Genomic DNA, 16,581 nt, shown 5'->3' with positions numbered 1-16,581 from the left:
ACTCAGGTATTCAAGACAGTTTACTCCTCAGGAGTTCTGGATAGGCGAGATATTGTATGATCAAGAAGAAATATGCTGAGGAATTAATTTCTTCATCAGATTTAAAATAAATTATTATTACCATTTTTTTAGTGAGCTCTTTGCAAGCTGTTCATATCATGAGAGTGCTCAACTAAGAAAAGAAGTTCTGTTCAGTGTGTGTAGGCTGTTCGAGGGATTGTGGTGCAGGTAGACTGGAACCCCAGGCACCTGTCTCTCCTGCTCAAGGGGAGGAGAGGAAATAATAATTGACTCCAGCCTAAGCACTTGCTTTTCCAGAGAGTGAGGAGAATGGACCATGAGGCTGTTGTCTTTTAAGATATTAAAAGGCTTCATTAAAAACGTTGCTTTTTGTTCTGAAGAGATTGTCACTAATCAGGTTTGAAACCTGATTTCTTAACTTCTTAATGAGGTTTGAGGGAATTGGTTATCAGTGAAGGAATAAACAACATTGCCAGCAGAAATGTAAATAACCAAAAAAGTAGAATGGGAATCATAATGGAAAGCAGCAATAGGATAGAACTGCAAAATTCACCAACTTTCTTAAGTAGAATTTTAGACATTTTCTATACATTTCTTTATCCACTGTGGTGGGTTCCCTGAATTTCTCATCAGAAAATATTCTGTAATTTAATAGGTTCTTTGGTAATTATGATGTTTTCTATGTATTCATAATTTTCTTAATTACATTTTTTAAAACTACATATATCTATTTAAATGAATTTAGGCTAGTTTTACTCTGAGTTCTTTTAAAGTTGAGTTGACTAAAATGTTTAGAGATCTTATGTTTTCCAAATAATAAACCTGTCTCCTTACTTTGTTAATGACTATTATTCTGTGCTAAATTATTTCTGAATTATTTTCATATTATTAAAGGTTTTAAATGCCTTTTGAAAACTCCAAATCCCAAAGCATGCAAAAACAGGACAATTGGAGCAAATAAAAAAGAAAAGATCACAAGAGGAAAAATATTTTGGAAAGTGGGATTATGCTGTTATCCCCCATAATATCCAGATATTTGTATGTGCGTTGTATCTTAAGTAATCGTGCATCTTTGACTTAAAAAAATAAAACAAAACAAAATGAAACAACAGCAATGAAGCAATAATGCTATTTCATTTGTAGCAGTATGATTAAGTCTCAGACGCTGAAGAGTATAAACTGGAATTTTAACCCCAAGTTTCTCCAACAGGACCGTGTGATGCTCACACATGGCAGACAGGTCCGTAGAGAACCTTACTCTGCCATTAAAGACATGACATAGATGGGCTGAAGGCAAGAGTAACTGTGATCATGGGGTATCCTCTACTCTTGAGCTGTTTAGAGCTTAGTTTCATAATAACCTCTTTGCTTTGAGATCCTAACAAGACAGATTCCACCATAATTGAGTTTCTTGGGAAGTTTCCTCTACCTTTTGATCCTGTTCCTGACTTGATTTGATGCATAGATTATATGTAGCCCCAGTTACTGAAGAACAGCATCCTTAAGGTCTTTGGATGATTATTAAATGATGAAATAAAATGGATGAAAGGAGAATAAAGATATTCATAGTATTAATCATAAATAATAGCAGTTGTAGTTACCATTCATTGAGCTTGGTACTGGACTAAACATGTCTGGAATAATTCTCTGATGTGGACATTACTATCTTCATTTTACAGACCAGGGCCTGGCAAACATATTTAAGACCATACAGTTGATAAATGGCAGAACCAGGGTTTAATCCTGTTTTCTCTTACCACATAGCTATAACTTTAACCACTGTGCTTGCACTACTCCATATAGGTTGATCTGTTGATAGATCTATTGATCTCACATGACTTGTACCATAACCTTTGATTTAAGTAATATTTAATATAATTTTTATTGTGGTATTAAAATTTTGCTGCAAGTTGACTTATTATAAAGGCCACACAGACGACTGCTATTTTGGGCAATGTTGAAAAGCCAAGAAGGTACTATAGGAAGAATATTTGCATCATCCTAGAATAAGAGAAGCAGTGCTTCCAAAGCACACATAGCTGCAGCCCAGTTTTTTTGTTTTTTTTGAGGAAGCTTGGCCCTGAGCTAACATCTCTTGCCCATCTTCCTCTTTTTCTCTCCCCAAAGCCCCTACTGCATAGTTGTATATCCTAGTTGTATGTCCTTCTAGTTCTTCTATGTGGGACTCCGCCTCAGCATGGCTTGATGAGTGGTGCATAGGTCCGCGTCCAGGATCTGAACCAGTAAACCCAGGGCCACTGAAGCAGAGCGCGTGAACTTAACCACTACACTACCAGGCCGGCCCCCTTGCAGCCCAGTGCTGACTTCGCAGGCTGGGGTGACAACATAGTGGCCGAGTTTAGAAAAACTTCAAGTATGGAGGCTACACCCCATGATGCAGCTGATCAGAGTGCCCATACACCTATTTGACAGTCAAGGCCTAGGTGCTGTCAGGAAGAAGATGACAAAAGCAGCAGCACCCAGCAGTATTCTCTAGGGCTAGGAGTATTCATAATCTCTGTAACTACATTTCATTTCAGGTGATTTGATGTCCTTTCAATAGGATGTATTTTTTCAGTGAGAGAACTGCAGCCATTTGTACTATTACTAGAAGAAACATTTTGTTTTTCCAGGGATTTTATCACATGATTCCCTTTAGACAAAGTGTCATCCCAGTGGGCTTGGTTATAATCAAGTAAGAGGTTTTAAATGTTTTCAGCAAGAACTGAATGGAATAAAGTAGATCATGATGCTTGCTTTTACTTTATTATTTTTCATATAATAAGATTTGCCAGGTTTTTTTAAAATCGTGAATAAAATGCCATACATCTTGCTATTCCAAGGAAGTAGCATGCACTTACAATTTACCAGATAGAACTTGGCAGTAATTTTCTCAGAGATTTCATTTCTTCTAATGTTTCTTCAACAACTCGCTTACTACTAGAGCTTTAAAGAAATTAGGCCTTCTCTCATAGACATTAGGAAATAAATTGTACGTTATTTTCATGCCTCTGTACTGAGACCTAAAAATTGAATTGGGATGCTTTTAAAGTTGGCATTTATCTTTTTTTCTGACAAGTTTAGTGGCCTGTCACTGGTTCTTTATTACCTTGTTTTTTTTCTTTCTTAATATTTTAAAAAGCACAGAATTTTATTTAGGTTTCTCAGATTCACATTGTACAGGCTATTTAGGTGTAATATTAAGCTCTCAAAGTGAAACTCTACTCAAGGATTCTTCTTTATCTTCATGTTGCAACAAGTTAAAATTGCTCATTGAGAGTTTAGCACAGGTAGATAAAGGTAAGTAGTAGCATAGTTGGTGGGGAGGAGGTTGCTGTTAATTCCCTTGACATAGGGAGAACCTCATTCTCTCACCCTCCTTTTAAGTAGAAATTATTCAAAATCCAGATATTTAGGAAGACAGTTGGGTAGTTGTGGGTCACCTTTGAGACTCGATTAATACATCTAGTGCCCACGTTAGATAATGAAGTTTACAATTGGGGCCATTTCATTTTGAGATTCTTTTAGTTCTGGTGGTAAAGAAGGAAAAAGCTATTTATCCTGCTGCCGTTCTTTCTCTGGGTAGTGGGTTTTGAGGCAACATGCAAAGGAAATGAGCAAAGTAGCCTAGGAAACCTTTCTTTTCTATATTCTTGGCTCTTCTTGATTTTAATTTATAATGTCAGTCATTATTTGTTTTACTCAGTACTTTATTTTGAAATGACTTTTTTACTAATGATTATAATTACAGGTTGTGTTGGCTTTGCTAATATTAATATTTTGGAAAACAGTTATTACATAATGTAGACATTTAGAAATACTATACCACAACAGTTCCTGGGAAGCTTTTAGTGTGCTGAATGGCAGTTTTAAAAATAAGATGTGAGATTATAGGGCGGGCCCGGTGGTGCAAGCGGTTAAGCGCACGTGCTCCACTGCGGCAGCCCAGGGTTCGCCGGTTCAGATCCTGGGCGCACACTGACACACCGCTTGTCAATCCATGCTGTCGTCTCATATAAAGTGGAGGAAGATGGGCATGGATGTTAGCCCAAGGCCAGTCTTCCTCAGCAAAAAGAGGAAGATTGGCAGAGGTTAGCTCAGGGCCGGTCTTCCTCACCAAAAAAAAAAAGATGTGAGATTATACAGGAAGAATTAATGCACGTTGTGAATCCCCAAAGGATAAGGAAGAAAACTCACATGCCCTGTTCTACCCTTATTTGAGCATGAAACACGTAGTGCATACAGGACTAGTGTTCATGAATACACCTTGGGAAAGGCTTTAGTTGCATGTTAGATGTTTTCATATAATTATAATTGTGCTTCAAAAGCTGCTTCTAAAGTAGAACTTGAAAAAATAGTTATGTTCTTCACACTTTAACAAGTCAAACATTTTTGTGTGTTAATCTTTTTCTTTAATTTCAGGGTAATCTTTTTAAAGCATAGCTATCTAAACTGATAGCAACTAGGTTAATGAAGTTTTTTTATTTCCTTCAGCCTCAATATGTATTTATATGAGAGAGGATACAGTAATTTATTTGGATTATATTTTTTGTCATCACATCATCCAGTACTTTTGCATATGCTTTTTTAACGATAGTATCCGATCTCAGATGACCAAGGCATGACCAGTTCTGGACACAGTTCATGATGGAGGGAACCCTCCATGCTGAGGATACATGGGGTGTGTATTTCATAATGGATGAGCCTTGTGGTCTTCTGGATTCAGACTAAAATGGGTATAAAAGCCAGTGGTTTTTAATTTAGGTTATGTTCCTTCCATTACTTTATGAACTGATCTGATCACTTGACTTCATTGCCTAGCTCCTCATAAAAGGGACAGAAGGAAGAAGTCCTGTTAAGCTACTGATAAAATAGCAAGATTATTGAGAAAATAAAAATTAATAACAGAGAACATCTGAAAGGATAATTGAACTTTTATTTCACTTGTTAAATAATAGACTTTTGCGTTACAAGATCTAATGTGATATTTAACCAGAGGAAAAGCCAGAATTTCAGGGGTGGAAAGAAGGAGGGAAGTTAGTATAGTATGCCCTAACTTGAAAAAACATATTCAATATTATAATATAATTTTATACTTAAAAAGATATACAAAATCTGCTTTTGTAATCCCCACTATTGTGTCCATTTTACTCAGCACTCTGCACCTAGTGTATCTAGCACAGGGCCTGACATACAGTAAGTATTCAACAAATATTTGTTTTTCTGAAATTAACGAATGAATGATCTAATGAAGGAAGAAAGAATATATAGCTTAACTAAATGTTCTTCACTTATTGGTGTGCTCTGAAGGTAGATTTTATTTTCTGCTTATTGGAGATTATCAAGGAGGAGAGAATGTGAGATTTTCATGTCTGTGAAGCGGGTAACTTAAGAAGACTGGACAGTATTAGTCTAATGGGAAGAGCACTGAATTGAGTGTCTTGATTTCTCATCCCTGCCCTCTTGCTGTTAATTAGTTGGATACCATTATCCAAATCAGTTTTATCTTGAATTTTTTTTTCTTTCTTTCGTTTGATTAATGGGGATAATGATACATTCTCTACCTTTTTACCTGGCTGGTAATGAGAATGAAAAAAGAGTAGTTGTGAAAGGTTAAAGTCTTATATAAATCCCTGTCTTTTGTTTAATTATTATTTACAGGCTGCCTAAATTGTATCTTTGTGAATTCTGTCTAAAATATATGAAAAGTAGAACTATTCTACAGCAGCACATGAAGAAATGTGGTTGGTTCCATCCTCCTGCCAATGAGATTTACAGAAAGAATAATATTTCTGTCTTTGAGGTAAAGTAGAAGATGTTTAGTCTTGTTTTCCTATCCATTTCAAATACAGTGCCACTTGTACTGTATTTAATTGTGCAACTTGATTTTGGGGGGAAATGTTATTTTTCTGTTGTACTCACTATTGAGTCAGATAGTCAGCTATATGAGAAGCAGAATTAGGCCAATCCAAAAGGTACCAAGTTCACAAGCTTGATCTCAGAATAAATTATTTTGTATTTCGTTGCACCAAAGATATCAATTTTATTATTTTTATGTACCACTAAGAAGGAAAAAGTACCGCTAATTATGATTTATAAGACCTCATTTGATTATAAAATGTCAACTAATTTTACATATTTTGGGTACAGTAAAATTGTCTTAAAACCTATGAAATACGGTGTTTAAATAAAAAATTTCTATTGCTCTATTTAAAGGAATATTTTGTAGAGGTGTATTTAATAGCCTTAGTAAATCTTAATGTATTTTCCTGACTTCATCATAATGATATGACTTAGGCTGTGTCTGTGATTCTGTGTTGTTAGTAGTGGTTTTTAATTTCTTGATCCTCAGTTCTGTAGTTTGATTGCAAAGTATTAATTGATTACCTCCCATGTGCTCAAGTCTGTTAATTACTATGATGGTAGAATTTCAGATTGTCAGGATCTACTGAGTCTCTAACTTTCTTGATCTTCCCTCAGCCTTTATTTTAGGTGACGAATAGAAGAGCTCGTCACCTTGGGGGGGAGGAGGAAGGGTGTGGTATACAACATTGTTTCAGAATACCCAAGAGCAGATTGCTTCTCAATTTAAGCATATATTGGTGTGTATTTTAAAAGCAGTGATTTTAAATTACTTAAATTGTTGAGGAGGTTTTAGTCTTGAAGTCAATGTCTTGGGGTCTAATGTGGGCGTCCATTGGCATTTTCATGAAAGAGCAAGCTCCAGCAACTCCAAGAGCAAAGGAGTGTAAGGAGCAGTATAGTGTAGTGCTCCTGATCTTGGCCAACCTGATTCCAAGAAATATCTTATTTGCCAGCTTGCTCCCTAGGGAACTTGGTTGGTGCTTCTGACATAGTTAATATTCCCTCCAGTAGCTTTATTTGGGGGTAAATCTGATCATGGCAGTCAGACTACATTGCTTCTGGCTGCTGGCACAGGTTAGGTTATAGTTATACTTTGTTTTACTTAACAAATATAGTTTAGAATAGGTTGCATTTAGATCTTTTGTTGAATTAAATACTTTAAAAAATGAATCAGATCAGCTTACTCTCTGAAGGATTCCTGCAATCAATCTTATTATAAAAGCAAAAAGTGCCGTTTTTACAACAGTCATCATCTTCTTGTTTAGGTATTTATGTTTTGTTGAAGTATAGTATTTTATATATTTAGTTGTCTTAAAACAGCAGGTAGTGTAATTCTGCCATTTCAAGGGATAGCTTCCAGGTTCTGATCACTGACATCTCTTAGGCTGGACTGTGGATAATCAGAGGTGCTTGTAACTTGATGTGTATTATTCTAGAACTTAAGAGACACTCTACTGATCAGTTGGTTGTTTTTTTCCTCTAGGTTGATGGGAATGTGAGTACCATTTATTGTCAGAACCTGTGTCTCTTGGCAAAGTTGTTTCTTGACCACAAAACCCTCTATTATGACGTGGAGCCATTTCTTTTTTACGTACTAACACAGAATGATGTCAAGGGCTGCCACCTTGTTGGCTACTTTTCTAAAGTAAGTATATCAGCCTAAAATGAGTTTGAATTCATATGGAAATCTGAAACAGTCTGCTGGTTCTCACTAGGAGACACTACAGGATGCAGCACCTTCTGGTACCATCCAGCTTTTTGGGAAGGAAAATGGAAGGCACGTTCAGAAGGTGCCTGGTAACATTCAACAGACTGTACTCTCCTAGGAACATGAACTGCTGGTTATACTCAAGAGGAAAAGTTTTAAAGTGACTTCTATTCCCACGGTGATAATAGGTAGAACTTGTGAAATAAACACAGTCATTACCTCTTTGGCTTCTTCCTCAGTTTAAATCTTCTCTTCCTAATTTGAGTTGTAGGCATAGAAATAAGAATAGGAAGCCGTTTTTATTAAAGGATATTTTCTTCTTTCTTTAATCTTCCTTTCTCTTGGGGAGGGAAAAAAGTTTCTTTTGTAGTCAAACAACGTAAAAGACATACGTTTATTTAAGCAAGCCCATAGTAAAAATCTAAGTGTATAAAATAGTTAAGTGGAAAGTACTAGCTTTATAAGAGTTCTGTTAGTAGGCTATTTCAGTGGTTAAATATAATTTAAAATGTCTGATTTATAAAAGTGTGTACCCAACATCTTGGGACTACTTTTTATAAATATTTAAAAATGGTTCGAGTTAGTTTTAAAGTGAAATGTGTGAAGTTAGGTGCCATGAACATGGAGGTGGGACTGCCCTGTGTAGCACCAGAGCAGAAAAGAAAAGGAACTTTGAAATAGTTGATGACTCTTCCCACTTCTGGAGTGCCACATTGACTCATCATTTGTAGCTTTGCAGGTTGACTAGGACTCAGATTTCTCTGCTCATCCTAGGCATTGACATACTGTTTTTGTGTTGCAGATGGTGTTGGATGGCATAATTTTATTTTATATTTTTTTTCTCCTGGGATGGTTGCTTTGTGGGTAATGGCAATGACTTAACGTAGTCCTATCTCCTCCCAGTGGGGTATTTTTTTCTTCATGTGCATTGTTATTCCCAAAGGGCTAGGGCTGGGGTTTTGACTGTTAGTCTTTGTTTCTTAATAATTAGCATTACTATTCAGTCTTAGCAGCCTGTTTTTTTAAAACTTGGCTTCTATTTTCTCCACCAGGAAAAGCACTGCCAACAGAAATACAATGTTTCCTGTATAATGATTCTTCCCCAATACCAGCGTAAGGGCTATGGCAGGTTTCTCATCGATTTCAGTAAGGATTATAATAACATAATTTCTTATCTCTTTCTGTGGACCTTCTATATATATATTTTTAAAGATTTGCAGTTGATTTATTGGTTGCTAGTATCTTTTGTCCTACTGTTGTATGGGACTTTAAAACCTAAAACTATGTATTTTTTTTCATTTGGTTAGACATGAAATATTTTTAAATAGCTAGTGTTGAATACCAACTTCTGAGTGATCTGTAGCAAATACCGTTTTTTTTTTTTTTTGCAGTAACATTGGTTTATAACGTTATATAAATTTCAGGTGTACATCATTATACTTCTATTTCTGCGTAGATTACATCATGTTCATCACCCAAATACTAATTACAATCCATCACCACACACATGTGCCTAATCATCCTTTTTGCCCTCCTCCCTCCCCTCTTCCCCGCTGGTAACCACCAGTCCAATCTCTGTCTCTATGTGTTTGTTTGTTGTTATTTTTATCTTCTACTTATGAGTGAGATCATATGGTATTTGACCTTCTCCCTCTGACTTATTTCGCTTAGCATAGTACCCTCAATGTCCATCCTATAGCAAATACCTTTAATTTGCAACTGTTAATTTACAGTGGAACTTAGTTTTATGGTAATTCTAACACACAATAATACTAAAAAAAATTATGCAACTATTTAAGTTAGTGCTAATGAAGAAGTAGAGCACCTGCCCTATTTTGTTACCCAATTATCTGAGAAAACATGCATATCGTTTTTAGTTATAGGCTCTACCTAGTGGTTAAAAATATGCAATGTGCCTTTAAAAATCTTAAATGATACAGGAAATAATTTAATCTGACTTAAAAACTGAAATCTAACAGTTCTAAAAAGGTCATTGTGGAACTTGAATTTTTTTACACATTGATAATCTTAGTAAATGTATGTTTGCAATAAATTTTATATTGATTATAAAATAGTGATATTGGAGGGAATATTTTCCTTCAGCTATTGCTAAAAATAATAATATTTAAAGGAATATATTCAGAAATAGTAGTTCGAACTAAGGACTTTGTTACAGACTGTCCTTCTAAATATCAAATGATTACATTGCCGGTGTTAAGAAGTTAATTTTCATATGGACCATTGAAGCTTATTCTACTTGACCTTAGACTGTACTCTTGACCATATTTTATTGAAAATATGTGCCATTGGTTATTTTGTACATTTTCTCGGCCTTTTTGGATTAGTAATAGAGTGTGGAACTCAGACTGTTTCCTTTAATATCATATATTGTTTTGAAATAGGACTCATGATTGGACATGTTATGCTCTTAAATAGCAAAGTTAGGGGAAATAGTCATTTTTTTGGGATATACAAACAGCAGTCTTTATGATTACAGTATTTGTTTTCATTTACTTTTCCTAATGTAATATGTTTTCCCACATTACCATTCTCAGACAGCTTTTAATCAAGTTTTCTTTAATGACAAAAAACTTCTGCCATCTCCATTTTCAATACTTTAGCTTAGAGTTTATGCCGTTGTTTTCCTGTTCTTGAGACTCATGCACTAGACAAGAGGACAAAGTAATACCACCACACACTCAACAGTGACACCCTCATGCTGACATTCTTGCTTACCAAGAATTAGGGTGGTAGGTAATTGTGAGGAGAGCTTTGGTTCAAGGGAGAAATCGTTATCTAATTCGCCCACAGAAGAACCACAAACTTAATAGATAGGGGGCCGGCCCGGTGGCGCAAGCGATTAAGTGCACGTGCTCCGCTGTGGCGGCCCGGGGTTCCTGGTTCGGATTCCGGGCGCGCACCGACGCACCGTTTGGCAAGCCATGCTGTGGAGGCGTCCCATATAAAGTAGAGGAAGCTGGGCACGGATGTTAGCCCAGGGCCAGTCTTCCTCAGCAAAAAGAAGAGGATTGGCAGATGTTAGCTCAGGGCCGATCTTCCTCACAAAAAAAAAATAAATAAAAAAGAAAAAAAAACAATAGATAGGATTGCATAAAAACGAAGGCATTCTTTTGTATTGTTCAATTCAAGTATAACTGTTGCCATCTAGTGGTCCAAATAAAACATGCAAGCGTGGTTTTCTCCCATACTACATTAAACAGAAATCATTGTTGCCTTATCTATTACACAGCCTCTTAATATGAAGTCCTGATTTTTAACAGTTTGAGTATTTTAACAATGTGATTTATATTAACTATAGACAAAGTAATACTAATGTAATGTTCATTGTATACAAATTATGTAATCTTCCTGCAAATTTTGTTCTTTTTCTTGAAGGAATTTACCTTTGAAGTTATTATTGCTTATGTAATGCTTGGATTGGTTGTGGAAGAAGAGATTGTTGTTTTGTTGAATTAGCTTATTTAAGGCTCTCTGACGTTTCTGATTTGGGGATTTCTTTAGGTTATTTGTTATCAAAGCGTGAAGGCCAAGCAGGGTCTCCAGAGAAACCATTATCCGATCTAGGTCGTCTTTCCTACATGGCTTATTGGAAAAGTGTAATATTGGAGTGCCTTTATCACCAAAATGACAAGCAAATCAGCATTAAGAAGTTAAGCAAGTTGACTGGAATCTGCCCTCAAGACATTACCTCCACACTCCACCACCTACGCATGCTGGACTACCGTAGTGACCAGTGAGTATCACATCCCTTTGTATACCTTTGAAAGATAATTAGGTGGAGGTTTTTGGATCAGACAGCCAAATTGTCAATGCAAAGGTATAAACTAATATAAGTAGTACACTTGGTGGTCCTGAAACATCATTTTCCTTTGTATGATATTTGATACTATTGACCATGGGTGGTTTTTTGTTTTTTTTTTTTTCGTTTGTTTGTTTGTTTTTGGTGAAGAAGATTGGCCCTGAGCTAACATCTATTGCCAATCCTCCTCTTTTTGCTTGAGGAAGTTTGGCCTTAAACTAACATCTGTGCCAGTCTTCCTCTATTTTGTATGTGGGTTGCTGCCATAGCATGGCTTGATGAGTGGTGTAAGTCCACACCCAGGATTCAAACCTGCAAACCCTGGGCTGCTGAAGTGGATCGCACCGAACTTAACCACTACACCACCAGGCCAGCCCCAAGACCGTATATTTTTTTAACTGTTTTTTTCTGGTCTTCTGCCTAACTTTTGGACCTAAGCCACTGAATCTTTTATTTTCTAGTATTGGGAGCTCCTTCACAATACAAGAAGTAACACAAGACATGGTTACTCTATAAACCATGTCAAATAAAATATACTCATGATTTATTTCCATATGAATGGTACAAAATGAAACGTAGGTCAAAGGAAAGACAGCTCATCCTTATTTAGAGTGGTTGGGAAAAGGTCACAAAGATAGGAGGCATTTGGACTAGGAAGATGGAGAATAGGAGATAGAGTGCAGGAGAGTAGGAGAAATTCCAGAGGTGGGAAGTGTGAGACAATAAATGGTTAAAGTAACTCCATTCATTGCTATAGTTGAGTGTGAAGTATTTGTCCAATTTCATATTTCTTAGCTGTCTCACGTGGTGGCATATTTCTGTATTTCATCTTCCCAGGCAAGCTATTTTTGAAGCATTTATCATCATCTCCAGGATTTTCTGGGGGTTATAGCCCCGTATTCATTGTTAGGTACTCCTTGTACATCGTTGATTGCTATAAACTTTTCTCTGGTTCCAGATTTGTGATTATCCGCCGGGAAAAACTTATCCAGGATCACATGGCAAAGCTTCAGCTGAATTTGCGACCTGTAGATGTAGATCCAGAATGTTTGCGCTGGACTCCTGTCATAGTCTCCAATTCTGTTGTCTCAGAGGAGGAAGAAGAGGAGGTTGAGGAAGGAGAAAACGAAGAGCCGCCGCAGTGCCAGGAAAGAGAATTAGAGACGAGTGTAAGGGCATGAGTAGTCTCTATTTTTGATGACAGAAGGATGTATTTTTGGTGTTCATGAGTATTTGTGATATATATTATATCTTAAACCAATACAGTAAATTTACATTAGAATTTCAGAGTTTATTTCAATGATAGAAATTTCAGGAAGACTGGGTTTTGTTTACTTATTTGTATATTTTTAAGCCTTGGATCATTAGACCTTCAAATTTGTTATAATGTGTTACTTATGACTAAATATTTCTTACCAGAGTGCCCATAAGCAACTAAATTTTAAGCTGTATAGTAGTTAGGGAATCTGAATTGAATCGAAATCTGACCATTGTTAAAAAGGAAATGAAGATATATTTTCCTTAAAATAAAACGTTAAGGAAATAATGTAAATGTGTATGTTTTCTCATAGAGCACTACATAGTTCAGCGGGTACACAAATGTCTTTAGCCATTAAAGGGTTAATGAGGGACTGTACTACATTGTTGAGTTTTCAGTATTTTTCTTCATGTGATGCATACCTTTCTCTGTTCTTTTTGTTTTGAAGTAGTGCTTTCATCCTTTAAAAATCTGTCCTTTGATAAACGTAAACAGTTTCATGCCCCTGTTTGATGTAATTTACTTTTCAAAATGAAATTAAATATTCAGAATAAAAATAAATCTAAATAATTACAGAAATTTTCTTTCATTTTTTTCAAACACCCTCTTTCTCTTGCCCATGCCCCAAAGCCCAGCTCCTCTCTGTTTATAAGTTTTCATTTCTGAGAAATTTCATAATGTATCTTACTTAACATTTATAAGAACAGTAGCATTTACTCTGTTGATTGCAGATGGTATTGCACGGTGGTTAAGAGCACTAGCTCTTGAGTCAGACTGTCTGGGTTAATCCCAGCTTCACATTTGCCAGTACATGACCCGGGGCAAGTTCCTTAGAGTTTTTGTGCCTCAGTTACCTCATTTGTAAAGTGGGGATATAATAATAATACTTTATACAATTGTTGTGAGGATTAAATGAAACCTATAAAGCATTTAAAACAGTGCCTAACACTTAAGAAATATTTATGTTAGCTATTAAATAATTAATGATTTTCTTTTTTAAATCTTTGTTTTCTTTTATTATCTGAGTATTTAAAAGGTAAGAATAGGAGATATAACCAAATAAGACTGAAAAATTAACCAGCATGGTTTTATTTTCTAAAATCAGGTAGGAAAGTCTGCATCTCGAGAGAATAAAGAACAAGATTCTTATTCTTCAGTAGAAAGTGAAAAGAAACCAGAAGTTATGGCACCAGCTAGTTCTACACGTTTGAATAAACAAGTCCTTCCCCGTGATAGTCTTCCTGCAAATAATCAGCCATCTCGGAGAGGCCGCTGGGGGAGGAAGAACAGAAAAACCCAGGAACGTTTTGATGATAAAGATTCTAAACTGCCCTTGGAAGAGACATCAACTCCTCAGGAACAATATGGAGAACGTGAGGAAAAATCAGAAACCTCCCAAGAACAATACACTGAGAGTGAGGAACAGTTGGCAGCCTCTCAGGAGCAGCCAAGCCAGGATGGGAAGCCAGACATCCCCAAAAGAAGACTCAGTGAGGGGGTTGAGCTCTGGCGAGGACAGCTCAAGAAGTGCCCTGAGGCTCTGAAGTGTAGACTCCCAGAAGGCAATGATAGACTGCCCCGTCGCTATAGTGATGGTGACAGGGCTCTCCTCAGGGGCTTCAGTGAGAGTAGTGAGGAGGAAGAAGAGCCAGAAAGTCCTCGCTCCAACTCACCACCAGTTCTGACAAAGCCCACACTGAAGCGAAAAGTAAGGCATTTCTTTATGTCTTCTCTTCCTGCAGCTGCAGCTGATTATATATATTTGTTCTGTCCTAGAGTTCTGAAAGAGTAATACAGAAACTCTTAGTGTGTTATTTTTTAAACTTGAAGTCTCAGTGTATTGTAGCTGATAATCTTCTCGGTGAACATTTGAAATGGGTATGTGACTTCTTTTGTTCAGGGGAATTAATTTAGAAGTCATAAGCTTATTTAAGGACTGACACTTTCAGCTTGCTGCTTTCATGTTCAAATTGTGACTTTTAGGGATTTTAAAAATATTTTAAAAGTATGTACAGATTAAGAAATGTTTATATTAGAAGAGGAGAGCAAAGTATTACCCGGTTTGATGGAAAGTGGACATACTGGTGCCCTATGTGGGAATGAAGAGAGTGAAGCCCTTCATCTTATCTTGGGCAGTACTGTTTTCCCGGTACTCTTTCCTCCCTTTTCTCTCTTCCCTTCACCCCTCCAGTGGTTTGACTTAACCTTGTTTTAAAAATATTTTCTAAACTATATTTCATCATCTTTCAAAGTTTAAATGGTAGCCAGTTTGTTAATAAATGCTGTGTGATGACGATAATGAATTCTGTTAAACTGTATACCAGAAATATACCAGGCTGTGGAGTGAACTTTAAGCATTGCCACAAGCCAGCCAGACTGAAGTATGTCTGCTCCCTGGATGAGGCACCCTGCAGTAGTGGGGTGACAGCTTTCATCCAAAGCAATGAAATCATTCCTTTCCTTAGCAGAGCCTTAAAGAAAAAAACGTAGGGCTATTTATAAAAAAATAATAAGCTTTTAATTTGAGAGCAGTTTTAAATTTACAGAATTACTGCAAAGAAAGTACAGGAGAGTTCCTGTGTTCTCTACACCCAGTTTTCCCTGTTACTAACCTCTTATGTTGGTATGGTACATTTGTCACAAACAGTGAACCAGTATTGATACATTATTAATTAGAGTCCATGCTTTATTCAGATTTCCTCAGTTTTCCCTAATGCCCTTTTTCTGTTCCGGGATCCCATCCAGCATACATTACATTTAGTAGTCATTTATGTCTGACAATTTCTCAGACTCCTTGTTTTTGATGACCTTGACAGTTTTGAGGAGCACTGGCTAGGTATTTTATAGAATGTCTCTCATGATATTAGAATGGGATAATGTGTTTTTGGGAAGAAGACCACAGAGGTAAGGTGCCCTTCTTATCACATCATATAAAGCGTATCTACTATCAGTAAACATCTATATACCAAATAAAAGGGTATTTACTATCAATGTGCTTTTCACTGTTGCTGTTAACCTCAGTCACCTGGCTTGAGGTGGTGTTTGTCAGGTTTCTCCAATGTAAAGTTACTCTTGTTTTCCTCTTTTCCATGTTGTACTCTTTGGAAGTCACTGTTCACAGCCCACACTTAAGATAGGGGAAGTTATACTCTACTCCTTAAGAGCAGAATATCTGTGTTAATTATTTGCAATTCTGCTTGGGAGATTTATCCGTTCTCCCCCATCTGTCTATTTATTCAAGCGTTTGTTTATTTATATCAGTATGGACTCATAGATATTTACTTTATAGTTTGAGTTATAATCCAGTACTACTACTTGATTTAATCTGTTGCTCAAATTGTTCCACCTTTGGCCAGTAGGAGCTCTTTCAGTTTTGCTCCTGTGTCCCTTTAACATACATACCCTCATCATTGTGAGGTTTTTTTGTTTTGTTTTGAGCACTTACTTTCTGGTACTACAAGATGTTCTGGGTTCATCTTGTATATTTCATGCCCTAATCTTAGAATCAGCCATTTCTCCAAAGAGCAGGGCCGTGTTTAACCTAGTTTGAAAACTGTATTCTCAACTAGAAGGACTAGTAAATTTGAAGTGGAGAAAAACTGAACACTGACTAACTCTGCTATTCATTACATGACCATGAAGAATATATCCTTGCCATCCTAGGTTTATATTGCCTATTTATAAAATAAAATTATGCTATTTCCCTGTGTGAGAAAGAGCATATTGTAATAGGCAGTGAGATCCCGTACAAAGTACTTTTTAAGTTCTTGAAGAAATCACTTGATTGGGAGTCAGAAACTATATTTTACAACCATTTCTATACTGACTGGATGTGTAACCTTAAGCAAGTCCTGTAACCTTTCTGGCCTCTATAGAAGGAGGGGATGGGATTAGATCATTTCTGGTGCA

The 16,581-nt window shown here is 36.4% G+C and overlaps 1 protein-coding gene across 4 annotated transcripts in view; it reads left to right on the top strand.

The window, feature by feature from the left end:
- The window catches only part of KAT6A (lysine acetyltransferase 6A), a 115,326-nt gene that overhangs the window by 90,313 nt on the left and 8,432 nt on the right, over window positions 1-16,581 (top strand). For all 4 annotated transcript variants that reach the window (XM_087418578.1, XM_087418575.1, XM_087418577.1 and 1 more), the window contains 6 exons: window positions 5,683-5,824; window positions 7,370-7,531; window positions 8,647-8,740; window positions 11,117-11,348; window positions 12,373-12,583; window positions 13,778-14,380. In XM_087418578.1, the coding sequence (XP_087274704.1) occupies window positions 5,683-5,824; window positions 7,370-7,531; window positions 8,647-8,740; window positions 11,117-11,348; window positions 12,373-12,583; window positions 13,778-14,380 (1,444 nt within the window). The remainder of the gene's footprint in view (window positions 1-5,682; window positions 5,825-7,369; window positions 7,532-8,646; window positions 8,741-11,116; window positions 11,349-12,372; window positions 12,584-13,777; window positions 14,381-16,581) is intronic.

The sequence above is a fragment of the Ceratotherium simum genome, chromosome 28, assembly GCF_057802395.1.
Source record: "Ceratotherium simum simum isolate JZ-2026a chromosome 28, ASM5780239v1, whole genome shotgun sequence".
NCBI classification, from domain to species: domain Eukaryota; kingdom Metazoa; phylum Chordata; class Mammalia; order Perissodactyla; family Rhinocerotidae; genus Ceratotherium; species Ceratotherium simum.
This window is presented reverse-complemented; position numbering and strand designations above follow the sequence as displayed.